Source organism: Cygnus atratus, chromosome 15 (assembly GCF_013377495.2).
Source record: "Cygnus atratus isolate AKBS03 ecotype Queensland, Australia chromosome 15, CAtr_DNAZoo_HiC_assembly, whole genome shotgun sequence".
Classification (NCBI taxonomy): Eukaryota; Metazoa; Chordata; class Aves; order Anseriformes; family Anatidae; genus Cygnus; species Cygnus atratus.
In genome coordinates, this window is record NC_066376.1 from 3,052,170 (window position 1) to 3,065,634 (window position 13,465).

General features: G+C 48.4%; 1 protein-coding gene across 4 annotated transcripts in view; it reads left to right on the top strand.

The window, feature by feature from the left end:
* The window catches only part of TOM1L2 (target of myb1 like 2 membrane trafficking protein), a 54,474-nt gene that overhangs the window by 6,726 nt on the left and 34,283 nt on the right, over positions 1-13,465 (top strand). For 2 of the 4 annotated variants that reach the window (XM_035563355.2, XM_035563352.2), the window contains exons 2-3: positions 12,445-12,529; positions 12,972-13,050. In XM_035563355.2, the coding sequence (XP_035419248.1) occupies positions 12,445-12,529; positions 12,972-13,050 (164 nt within the window). Of the gene's footprint in view, positions 1-10,489; positions 10,821-11,543; positions 11,690-12,444; positions 12,530-12,971; positions 13,051-13,465 lie in introns of those variants that run through there. The other 2 variants (XM_050713838.1, XM_035563356.2) reach the window with 2 other exon arrangements.

Below are 13,465 nucleotides of genomic sequence, written 5' to 3' on the forward strand. Positions count from 1 at the left end.
TGCTCCCAGCTGGTCCTCAGCAGCCTTCTGGGTTAGATTACTTTGGGAAGGAATTCTTTGTTCAAATTCAGATCAAAGAAGCCACGTGCAGAGTGAAGGCACGTGTTGGTGCTGTAAACTGTGCTTGAACCCCAAGAACTTGCAGAGCACCGATTTCTTTTTGTAAGGCGAGAAAGGCTTTGTTACCTCCCGACTGTGATCAGGAATATTGAGGATTTTGTTAATGTTGCATCCTCTTTATTTTCATAGTCTGCTGCAAGAAGTGTGACAAGCTTTGTATTTGACCCAAATAACAAAGAACGCACGCCTCTTGCACAGCTGAGTCAATGCAGAAAGAGTCCTTTAAAATCTGGTATTTCCTGACTGCTTTTTTCCCTGACTTTAGTTACATCTTAATTATAGCTTTCTGCGTTTATTTCCCTTTTGGAAGGAAAAGGACGTCCCCCCCTTGCCTACACACACAGAGAGCTACCTTGAGCAGATGAAATGAATTGCAAGCTTCAGCAGCTTTGCCAGCAAGGTTGGAAGGTCTTCATTCCACGCTAGCCCTCCCAGCCAGCAGCGGTTCGTGGCTCCCCGTCAGTTTGGCTTCTCAGACAGACAACTGTGTGTTTTCCCAGGCAGCTTACCGAAGTTGTGTTGTTCAAAAACTTACTGAGGTACAGATTATTTGTTTTTTTTTTAGGTATCTGTAAGACTCTTAATAGTAGTGCTGTCTGGAAAGGCAAGCCTGGAGGAAGTTTTTGAGTGAGGCGATGGACGGACAAGATGGGATATTGTACACCATCCCAAAGGGGTTCCTTTTGTAAAAGCTCCCGAGTTCCTGTTGAACTGAAGTCAAGCAGGTAACATCTTAGTCCAACTATTTTTGTATGGAAATCTTACATAGCACAGCAGAGATGGTTGGAGTTGGTACAGGGGCCATCTGCTGGGCCCGGTACAAGCGTTTTTCTCCCTTTTTGCATTAATTTGGCCAGAATCGTAACTTAAGAGTTCCTGTCAGTTACCAGAGTGATCAGGAACGCAACCAGTTAATGGGTCCAAGATTTAGGAACCGGAGAGAAAATCGATGTGCAGACCGTACTGGAATATTTATTTTATAGCGAATCTTAAAGTTGGTCTCTGCGTTGTGACTAATTACTGCCTGGATGCTCTCTGGGATTGTCCTGATTGTTACGGGGTACAGGTATGAATGATAATAAGAGGATTGGCAGCGAAAGGTAGGGGTTAAGCAAGATCCAGCACATATTTGGGTTTGGGGCACCCTTATCTCATGTTCAAGCCGTTGTAATAAACAGCTTGCTTTTTTTTTTTTTTATTACTATCTCTGAGCTGCCCTTTCTCGACTGATTTTCGGTTCTTCTAATTAGAAGGGTATTTCTGTGAAAAGAGCGATCTCACACCTTTGTGAAATTTTCCGCGAGTACAAATACTGGTAAATCTGAAATCACTTATTAGGCAAGGAGTTGTTATGGCAACTGGGAGGTGGTTGGCCAAGCAGCGGGTGAGATCAGTTTTTATTTACAAGCGTAATGAGCAATTAAGTTTGAGCAGCTGTCAGACTTGGAAAGTGATTAAAGTTCAGCAAACAACCCAAATGGGTCAGCATTCGGGTCGGGGGGGGGGGGTTTCTGCCCCTGCAGCTTGTTCACGTGCGGGGCTTTTGCCACTACAACTCAAAATCCCCACCTATGCCCGTAACCTGGCGTAGCCACCGAGTGGGGAGAAAATCCTTCTTCCTGCCAGCTTCCTTAAAGGCCGTGGGGTGAGTCGTGCCGCAGCTAGCGAGGTATTTCACGTGTAGCAGCCCTTAGGGCAGACCTCAGCGTGCTGGCGTGCAGACCCAGCGCCCGGCCGTTGATGCTCGCTGGGAGAGAGCCGGCTCAGCACGTGTCGCACCTCGCCCTCCCAAACGGCACCAGTTCGCCTCTGTTGGTTGCTCGGGGAGCAACCCGCCGGGAAGAGAGAGGCCGCACGCAGTGTCCGTGAGCGCAAAACCCTGGGGAAGTTGAGAAAAGCTTGATTCACCCCAAAACGGCGGGGAACGCCCAGCAGGAGAGCAGGAGCTGGCGATGCTGGTTCCCACGGATGCCCCAAGCAGAAGCAGTGATGCTCGCGTGGTTCCCTGGCCCTGGGCATTGCAGGAAGGCTGTGGTAGGTTTTGTATGTGTTATTCCGTGTCCTGTGGCTTCCTCCAGCACTGATGAGGAGCAGGCTGTAAGCAGGAGATGGGAGAGCTGCTCCCTGGCAGGTTCCTGCCAATCATGGATGCTCACACAATAAACAAGCCACGTATGCCATGCTCAAAACCTGTCTTCCCATTCGAATTTTACTTGTCCAAGGGCCAATGCAGTGATTTTCCAAAAGTACACTGTGGTTCTCTGATACATTTACGTTGTTTTTATCTCACAGCACCGCACTGTCACGTACTAGAGGTGACTACAATGCAACCTGAAAGGTATTGGGATGGTTTCTGACCTAAGGAATTTACAGTTGCGTGGCTAGATCGCAGAGGTGGGTGAAGGGGGACTGATGGGAAGGTAAAAACGACAGTTTTAGAAACGGGCACGCTTGATGTACGCTCCTGGTATTTACGTTCTCTATTATCAGTCTTTTTCAGGCTTATCTACGGCAGTGACACAGAAGTAATGGGGCTGTAGGAACGGAGCAGAATTTTTATGGGGTTATTAGACACCAAGAAACCCCCTTTTCTCAGCCCATACAAGACAGAATGGGGCACATGTATCTTGTTAGTGTCTGTCGTTGCCTGATTTGCACTCGGGTTTCCTGAGCAGGTCGCTTGGAAGCGTTTTGCCTCCAAGCTCGTGCGGGAATATGGAGCTTGGCTTGTCGGAGGGGGCAGCTGGCAAGGGACGGCAGCGCTGGCAGCAGCTACCCCTGCTACCCCCTTTCTACCTAGCAGAAAGCAAGCCAGCTCTCCTCGCTTCCCGCAGAGAAAACGCTTAGTGTATTCCAGGCACCGCTCTTCAAGCCGTGGAGGTTCGGGAGGATTTGAATGGGGTAGGAGCTGGCTGCCTCTCGCGCAGGCCTGCTGTCGTCTCGCGGAGCAGCGTGAAGGAAGGCTGCAAAATCGAAAAGCAAGCTGAAGCGTTTCACACCAGCAAACGTGAGCTGTCGGCCCTCGAAAGCTGCCGGCTTCTCACCGTCTAGTTCCCCTCTGCTCGTGGGATAACCGTGGGCTTGCAGCGGACGCAGCTCGCACCTCCGGAGCTGTGGGTAGAGGGGTGCTGGGTGTGGGGACGCGCACGCGGAGTGGTCCCGCTGCGAGATGTGGTTAGTTCCGTTCGTAACACATTTTAATTATCTCCTCTGAATATTTACTTTAAAAAAAAAAAAAAAATCTGCCGTGGCGTGCTGCCGTTAAGGAGTAAAGTTGTTCCTGTAACTGCTGTTGTTGTAGGATTGGAAGATTTTGCCTTTTTTCCCCCTCACTAAATGTAATTAGCGTCTTCGGTTTATTTTAAGCACGTGTGAGAATGCAGGCAATTGACTTCAGGAGGAACCTGTAAAAAGAGAAAAAGAATTGTAATGTGGGCGCCTGATGGATTATCTTTGCCGTAGAGTTTGTTTGCAGCAAACAACGTGTTACAAGTGCGTGGGTGGGAGGGGGAGTTTTAAATATATGGGGTTGGATTTTTAGAGTTTGCAGCTGACGTGGATTAAAAATTCTTCGACCATTTCATCCATGAAAGGCAATTAGTTTTGTTTTATGAATATGAAAAGCACGTAGCTTGTAAGTACTGTAGTGAAGTCCCAAGTGAGTTATTAGAACTTGCTTTACTCATGTAGTACAAAATTAGCCATCAAGAGCTGATAGATTTCAAATATAGCTCCCTGACACACTGATCATCCATAACTTGCCGTAGACTTTGTTTTCAGTCTCACCTGTAATTGCTGGGTGCCGCTGAAGTCCCGAACGGGGCAGCTGGTCACAGACCAGGACAGCTCCTCGCTCTGTGTGCCGCTGGGATTTCGAACTGTAACACGGCGCTGCCTGCAGCCCTGGGTGGTAAAACTCTCCTGGCGCGTAGGATATCCCTCGTCCTCTCTCTCACCTCCTGGGAGCGTCTTACTGTCACAGACCTTCATCTACGTTGCATGCACGGTATCGGTTTTTCTGCATTTTTTTTTTTTTGCGGTAATGTTTTAAAAAGCAATTTGCAAACTTTGGGTAAGAAATTGTCGTAGCAGTGTTCGGTGTGATTGTTACAAACAGCAAATCCGCGGCAACGGAGCCCCGAGGCATACTTGCTAACAACGAGGCTGAGAGATAAACCGCCACTTTCAGCTGCCCCTTCTCTCGGATTTGTGAGTTAAGGCTGATAAAATGAATAGAGTTTTTCCAGCAGTTATTTTTTGGCATTAGGACAAATGAAGGTATGCGAATTAGGTATTTGTGGAATATCCATCCTGTCTTCCTCTATTTTTTTGGTGTGGGGGAGCCAAAGACTCAGCTCTCAACTGATTTTGTATTTCTGGTGTTGGTAAACGTGCATTATTCTTTCAGTGTGGCACTGTTTTAATGCTTGAGATTCTCAGTTAAGGAACTGTCAAAGTAGCTGCCTGCAATCATCCAAAGTTCTTGGATAAACGAAAGCAATAGAAAAATCCTTTGGCAAATGGCAGGCTAAAATCCAAGTTCTGCCTGTGGCAATGACCAAATGCCGGTGTATTTTGGTACGCGGCGCCGTCTGCCTGTCCCTGGCCGGAGGAGGAGTAGGCAGATGAGCACTGACTTGTTCAAACAGCGGCATGCTGGTGAGTTCTCCCACGTGGAGCCATGTGGATGAGTTACAGCCGTCGCAGCCTAATTCAGAAAAAGGCAAATCCGAGGGAGAACATTTTATCATCCACGAGCTTTTAAATTAAGCTCTTGTGCCTCTCATCCAGAGAAGAAAAATGGACACTCCGGGCGCAGTAATGCGGGAGGAGTGGAAGCGCAGCCAAAGCCATCACCACGCCGCTACGGCACTGCAGGGGGACCGACCATCACGAGGAAGGACCGCGGGTTTGTTGCTCCCCTGCAGTACATCACCCAGTGAACGTCTGCATTCAAATCCACTAAAAGCCGTGGGTACAGAACACACACTTTAAGGCTGCTCTGCCATTCCTGATTGAAGGCTTTAACGCATCGATTTCTGCCGTGGGCAGGTGCCCGTTTGTCAGCCGCAAAGAAGCACCACGCGTTGCATCCCGTGGCTTGGCACTGAGACGGGGATCTTGCCAAGGTCACTGCTGGAAGAGGTGCAGTAGTGCGCGGTGTGGCCTGAATTTTAGGGAGAAGTGTCTGTGAATCGTGGAAATGGCTTGCTGAGCCGCTGCCGTGTGCCCTAGCCCTGGAGGACAGCTATTCACGGTCAGCGCGTAGGCTTTAATGAGTGCACGGCGCACAGGAGGAAGTTTCTGTTGTTTTTCTCAAGCTGAGAATGAGGAAGTCCGAGGGATTTCGCTTTGTTTTAAGGAAGCCGTAGTCTCTTTCCGCCATCTGTTTGGAAAGAGAGTGACTTGCGTACACATGTCATTCAGCGAAGCGTGCTGTCAGCAGCAACGATTTCTGCTGATGGGGGAGCTTCACTGAGAGGGTTCGGGATAAAAGTCTTCATTGTATAGAAACACTGAGCTGCTTGGGATCCAGACTCCAAATGCCTTTTGGGACTGTGACTAAACCCTCGTTTGTGCCTGAGATGAACGGCATCTGAGTACAGGCACTGCCTGGAGCAGGTTGCCCTGTGGGGCCGTTTCTGTCCGATACAATGGCTGTAGTGCTGTAAGGGCAGTCTGGTCTTACAGCCTGCAAATGCATCAGGACCTATGAGATGTGATAAACCCAGCCGGTCAAGCTGATATGCTCTCCTGCCTACTCTGGTAATATCATAAGGATTTCACTTTTGGTTTTCTTCTTGTTCGGGTGAGGCTCAGATACGAGAACAAAGGAAAAATCTCTTTTGTTATACAGCGCTTAATGTTTCTTTAATACGTTTTACTCCCTTCACCTTGCTTTGCTTCTGAAACTGCTGCGCAGCTGTGCTCCGTTAATCAGCTGTAGATTCCTGTTCCTAAGAGGCTGAATTTCTGGGGGATGTTGAGCGATGTCTTTTCCGTAGCATATCTAAAGCACAGGAATGTTGTAACAAAACTGACAATTCCACGTGGTCTTGAAAAAGTCACAATAATTGCATATTACATATTCATATTTACAGGTAAGTGTGAGCTGGGTTGGAGAAGCTTGGCATTCAGGCAGCAGCTTCAAAAAGAAGAAAATCTGAAAGTTAATTGGAGAAAATGACAGTTCCCAGTCTATCACCCTGCCTTCAAACGGCATTTGAGCTAAATACTCTTTATGGGTGTACGTATCCATGTCCACAGATTCTCGTTATTCTATTTTATTGTAGAGTCTGCAGTCATTACAGGCTATGATTATTCATTTATTCAGCCCCAGAAACTTTGGCAAAGGAACGACTAGAGGATAGATGACTTCATCCAAAAGAGTTTCGATGTAAGCGTCACTGAAATCAATTGAAAAATCACAGCGGTCAAAGTGGGTGACCAGTGCTGCAGCAGTACAACCCAAATCACGTTTTTCTGTAATGCCTTGCAGTTCAGATTGAGCCCGTTTGTTCTAGCTGACTGGCTTTTTCTCTGGAAGTGTGAAGCTCAGCATTTTCAGAGCAGTGTGAAATAAGGAATGTAAAAAAAGGACTTGGAGCAGTGAGGTGGCTAATTGAAAAATGCGATTGGAGCCGTGCTTCCGTACAAAGAAACTGGCAGGTTTTTATGAGCAAGTCGCTTCAGAGTTGAGTTTTGATCTAGAATTTTCAGTGATTCACGTTTGGTTTTTAATAGCAGCTTTTTGGTAAAAAGGAAAAAAACCCTCCTGTTGATTGCTACGATGTCTGAGTGTCTGTGACTGTCATCTTAAAAGCAAAGGTAGAGAAAGGAAGAGACTGTGAGGCCCGGGAGTACCCAAGGGCGTTATTCTGGTGTATCGCTGTCTTCCAAGTGAGATGTCTTGAACTCGGAGCCATGTGAATGCCGAGGATCTTTGGTGTTCTCTTCATTTTGCTTGGACAGATGAAATATGTCTCCGTGGTCTCTATAAATGGTCTTCCCCCAGGTCTTATTGATGGTGCCGTGCCGGTCGTTGGTGAGTTGTTGAATCCGAGAGAGGCAAGTGCAGCCACAAAACATCGTGACGCTTTACAGCAAAACAGCTCTTTAAGCTGCAGCTGGGAGGAGAGGTGTTATCATCTCGTTCAAGAGCTTCTCTTCCCTTGTTGAGCTAGCGTGTGTGTTTTGCATTGCTCTGCAAAACTTTTCTTGTCTTGAAAGACCTTCGCACGTTCTCTGACAGCATTTTGGTTTGACCTCGCTTCGGAGAGAGCTCTGCTGAGCTGAAGGGGTGGCAGCCAGCAGGATGGGAGTAAGAGCCTGCAAATACTGTGCCTTGTCCTGTTCACTGTCACATATTATGCAGTTAACTGGAACACATCTGAGCCTTTGATTTGCTAATTTCAGCCTTGGAGCACCCCTGGTAGGCAGCTGGACTATTAACAGACAAGACAAAGATTTCAGATCCGCAATCTTCTGAAATTCCAAGACCAAGGAAAAAGGATGTTTTATGCCTCTTGAACACCAAAATTCAGATCCTAGCTGTTGGAGGGGAGGGGAATAATTTGAAATCAGAACTCTTGTGCTTTTGGATCTCTGTAATATTGCGCATCGAGGTGCGTGTTTCTTGCATAAACAGGAGGTGTTATTTTCTTGTGTGTAATTCTTCCCAAACATATAAATCAAGAGTCTCTGAAGCAACATCTGGAAAAGTCTCAGGAGAGAAAGCTGTGATTTCTCCGAGCACAGAGATCTGTTCATTCAGGAGGTTCCAATACGCAGACAGAAAACACAGCTCCCACATTTTCGGTTAATGCAATCTGTAGCCAGCACAACGTTTGAGTTTTGCCTTTTTCTTCAGGACCGTGATGCAGCACCACGGCCGCTTATCGATACTTCCAGATAGACCTTTCGGAGAGATTTTCACCCTGGTCGTGCCTGCTGTTATCATTCAGCGCGAGTAGCTGTTCCCAGGGCTTCCAGCAGTCCGTTTTTCAGTCTCGGCCTTACAGACGTGCATGTGGGACGTGAGTTAATGTGTAGGGACTTAAACGTGCTCAGCTGCAATCCTGATGAGCGTCTTCAGGGTGTCTCCCTTAGCAGGCGCAGTGCGATGGTCAGAGAGGAGTACTGGAAGGGGGAAAAAGGGAAGAGCTAGGATTTCTGCTTTGTCCCATCCGTATGCAAAAAAAGTGAGATTTCAAGAGTGTCATCAACATTAAACTGTGATTTTGAAGCAAAAGTAGGGTGGACTGTGTCTGTAAGGGCTGTGAGAGTACCTGCTAAGAGGACATCCAGGGTTAGCATTGCTTCGTTAGGTGGCTTTTGAGCTGGGTCCCGGATGGGTGGTGACATTTCTGCATTTTTTTCCTGTATGTAAAGGTCCATTCCTGTCTTGCAGCCCCGCCTGTTAGGTAGCAGGTACGCGGGCACTTCGTCTGGATTTCCTCGTGGTGACATCTGCCAGGTCGGAGCAGCCTGCTTGGGAGGAGGCTTGGCTGGGGGTGTGTGTGCTGAGGCTGCCTTCCCTGAACGCTGAACGCCACTGGCCAGCACCTGCATGTACGTGACTTCCATGCGAGCAGGGAAGCGGTGATCCTGCCATTTGGCAGCCTGTGGAAATGTGGGCACAAGAGCTGGATCTCAGATGGGGAGTGTGAATGAAAAAAAAAAAAAAAAGCACGTTCCTTCTCCTTTCCCTTGCAGACTAGAGGTAAGCTAATGTGCATGCACATGCAGTGTCCGAGGTCTGCAGCACGCTGGGCGTGGAGTGCCAGGCTGTCTCCCTTCCTACCACAACGCTTGGGCTTTAATTTCGGAAACGTGGTGGGAACTGAGAGCGTCTCGTTTCGGAGAGCATCTCCAGCTGTTGTGCTGGGGGCTCTGCACTGTGCGATGCCAGCTCCTGGCCCTACAGCAGCGACAGCCCCAGCGTGGGAGCTCTGCTCCCTCGGGAAGCCGCGCAGGGCACCCTCAGCCACCCAGGCTGGGAGCTGCCAGCCCTTGTCTTCTGCAATTAAAACCATGCCATAAACCCTTCGGTTCGGCGAGGGGAGCGGCAGGGAGGGCTCCCGCTGGGATTTTTCTTTTCCTTGTCTGACTTAACATTTCGTGCGCCGCCCTGGGATTCGCCCTGGGATTCCTTTGGTGGCATCTCAGAGCCCTGGTGTGAATGAGTGCCATTTAGATGCCTTTTAATGAGGTTGAACTGGTGATTGTGTGCAATCAGTATTTGCATGCCACTCCTTCACAGTTCTGCGCTGGTACCCAAAATGAGATTAATTTTGTCAGTCGTATCTATTTGCTGGCTGAGGAAAAGCCTCAGAGGGACGCACGGCTTCTAAAATGTCCGATAGATCCTGGACAGGTTATTGAGTATTTTTAATTTACTGTGTTTTAGATCTGCTGGGAGGGTTTCTCTTAAGGAAGAGTGCAGGCAGAGCTGTTCAGTGTTTCCTGGGCTGCAGGAATTCATCTTTGCGCGAAGCTGCGCGTATCAATCACTTTCATTGGCTGCATTTTGTTCTGGTAATGTACATAAAGCTTTATTGCTGTAGAACGTGATCTGCCTTCACCTCCGTGCCATCCTTGCTGCTTAGCAAAACATTTTAGTTAACATTAAAGCCCCCTTAATATTCAGAGATAAAAAAGTTGCTGCATCTGCTCTGCTGGAGAAGGTGGTCACCAAAGCTGCAAAGGATTTATGAGCAGAGGGTTGCAGAATGAGAGATTACGCCTTAAACAGAGGGTATTCCTTAAGCTGGGCATTTGATTTATTTTCTTAATCTAAAAGTATATTAACGAATTTGTGTGTTCTTGACAGCATTTGACATCAGGCAGCGACTTAGCAATATTCATCGTCTCTGGTTCTGCTATAATCACTTCTTAAAAATGATTGTGGAAAACGCTGATCCCGCACAAAGTTGCGCTAGCAGCCAATTCATTCCTTGGTCTTGTAAAGCCCATTTAGTTAAGGTTTATTTTGACAAAATGTGTACGTGGCGCTGCTCCACGGCTAGAAATTGCGCTGTGATGGAGACGGTAAGGTGCCGAGATGCTGCTGCGGTGCCGTGGGTAGCACAGGACCTGTGGTCCCCAGTGACCTCGATTCGCATTTCCCTTCAGAGATACGGGAGGCACAGAGAAATCCCTCTGTTCCCAGAAAGTTTGCTTACCTTTTTATTAATTCTTTTTTTTTTTTTTTTTTTTTTTGCATTTCTCTCCTTTAGTTAGCATAACGTGTGGGGGAGACCGCGTGGGTTCAGGACGTGCAGTTGCCTTTTGGAAATTAGCTCTTTTCCCGGCGGGTAATTTTTAATTCGGAACAAGAGTCGGGAGCTAATTTTAGTCTCTTCTCCAGCGACGGAGCCCACAAGCACTGGACATGTGTAGCGGCTCGTCCTTTGCAGCGTGCCTGACCCAGATTTGCCGCTGCGGTGCTCTCAGCTGTCACAAAGGAGTTAACCGGCTGCGGGGAGGGTTCGTGTGCCGTCTGTCTGAGCAGCCTTACGTAGCCAGGAAGAGCTCCTCCACAACCAAAGCAGAGCAGGCTGTCAGCTCTGTTTCTGCGAAGAAAGGCAGCGTGCTGCACCCAGGGAGTTCCTCTTGCCCGAGTGAGCCCTGCCGGGAGGTGCTGGAGGAGCCCCAGAGCCGCAGCGCCACGGCGGGGAGCGTCGCAGCCTCCCTGCAGGGTGAGCTGCGTGCCGTGCAGCACGGCCTCGCGAGTGGTGAGCCAGGAGAGCATCCCTCGGAGGCCTTTCCCCTGGCCTCCCCTCCGTTTTGGGGATAAATGGCTTCTTTTCAGCACCTTCCACTTTGGATTTTGCGTGTGCTGTCACTGCTGTCCTCGGCGGAGCTGCTCCGGCCGCTGGTCTGCTGGGGACAAGTCACCGAAACCCGAGTTACCCAGACACGTTGTCTTCTTTCCAGACAACAGCCCGTCATTAGGGCCTGCGGGCGTCTATGTCCTCAGTCACGGCGATAAAAATGTTAATGGAAAAAGCATTGTTGGTAAACAGAAGAAGGGATGTGTGAAGTCCTCGGAGCCTGGCGCTCTAAAACAAAATCTGCCTTGCGCTGGGGACAGATTGGGATCCGATGGGAAGACAGAAGGGTGGTTGGAGAAGATGGTACCTGCGGCTTTGTTTCTGACTTTAAATGTTTAGAAGCTTTTTTTTGGCTTATTTTACATTAGAGAGGGGAAAAAAAGCTTTTGTTTGCCTTAATTGGATACCAGGCATCTGTAGAAAACCCAGACTAGTTTGGAAGAGAAGGTCCTTTTTAGGTTAAAGCTCCCCTTTTTTAGGTCTCTGGGGCCACAGGCATGCTTTATAGCATTTCTATTTGCAGATCGGGTTTGAATGCTGCCAGCGAGAAGTGTGAAGAATTCAGGGGATGTTCTAGGCACCACCCGACAGAAATATATTGATTTAGAAGGAAATCCCAAGGAGGAAATAGTTCTTGTCAACTGACTACTTGAAGTTACGGTTGCGCTACTCGTGCAGTCGTCTATAAATTGAACTCCCAACAGTTGGCGTCTGCCACCGTCACAGTGCCGCAGGTCAGCCTTCCCCTAGAATTAAGTGCGATGCCCGGGCGACTTACCTGCCGTGAGAGCAGGGAGGATGCAGCTGGGAGCTGGGGAGGCAGGCGGATCATACACGGCCCCGCCGTGGAGAGGGGAATGGGGACACGGCATGGGACAGAGGGACGCAGTGCCCAGCCCCATGGCAAGCTGACAGCGAGGGACCATGGTACAGGAGTGAAGAGTCCCAGGCAAAAAGGGGTGCCCGTGGTTGGTGTTGTGACCTGAACTGTCGTGTGCTAAATGTGCTGGTGGGTCTCTCCCACTGAAATTCCAGGTTTCACCGAGTTCTGTCTCCAAGTCGCTCTCTTTCCCGTTGATCCAGGTGGAGGTATGATGTGTTAAGCCAGGGAGGAGGTCTGGTCGATGCGGGGGAGATTTTCCTTCCTCATTACAGGCCAAATCACAGCACAGCATCTGAAAAGTTTAAATTGGAATTAGCTGGCGTTTTCCTATTCTCCCAGGAATTCAGGAATCTGAAGAACAGCCCGCATAGATGGGCTGAAGGTAGTGAGCATGTGGGAAAACTGATTGTGTCTGGAAACCTCTGTGCTGATCCCTAAACCAGGAGGGAAGGTTTGACATCACTTAGAGTCAGTGGGGAAAGGTGGGATTTTTTTTTTCTTTTTCTGTATTTCTTTTACTGCGTAGTTTCAGCTCAGAGTAACTGAAGATGGACTGAATTACCTAATCAGGAAGATGTGAAAAGATTTTTATTTTTTTCCTTACAGAAAAGGCCACAGATGGCTCTCTGCAGAGTGAAGACTGGACACTTAACATGGAGATCTGTGACATTATCAACGAGACAGAAGAAGGGTATGCTCTGTTTCAGCCTGCTTTAAAAGGTCCATGAACGGTCATCTCTCGTGTTGTATTCAGCACGTGAGGAGGTGCAGTGAGTCTGGGGCAGGTGCTCATAGTTTGCATACGAGTTGTTTGATTCTCCTGTTCCTTACGCATTTCAGAGAACTACTGTGAGACTCAGCACACTCTGAGCTAGGTCTCTGCTTGGGAGGGCTGGCATGAAAAACATCTTGTTGGATTGGGTACCAAGTTTGTGCTTCTGGGGTTCTTGTTTTCAGCAGGTGTATCTCTTCTCGGTGTGGCAATGTTATTAACTTGAGCCATTTAAATAGAGAGCTTCTCTGATACATCTCCTTCAGCATCAGAAAAGCTGTGCTTGGAGTTTGCAGGGGAACTGATGGCTGTGAAAAGTGTGTGTGAGCTGTCTGTTTAACAAGATGTGTTTCTCCTTCAGCCCAAAGGATGCCATTCGAGCACTGAAGAAGAGGCTGAATGGAAACAAAAATTACAGAGAGGTCATGCTGGCTCTGACGGTGAGTGGAGGCAGGCTGGAATGCCTCTGAAGAGCAGATCCCTTTTCTTTGGTCATTTTGTTTTTCCTGGGACTCTCTTGTATGTACGCACTCTTTGCTTTAACAGTCACTGCTCTGCCCTTTTCCCTCCAACTGCCTCCTCGCTTCCTTGATGAGAGTTACTGGAAGCTTTGCATAGCATTTTCCTGACTCAATTGATTTCTGTTTTTGTCTGGGCTCTTATCCACCCCAAGTACTGACTGAGAAAAGTTAAGTAGCCCAAATGGGTCCGTAACCTTTGGGGCTTTCTCTTCTGCTTCCATCCCCCTATGTCCAACTGTTTCGCCACTCCAGGACAACAGCTGTGGGCATTTCTGCAAGTGATGATGATGAACTTGCCGTATTTTCAGCTTCCTAAGTAGCTGATGCGCAGTTT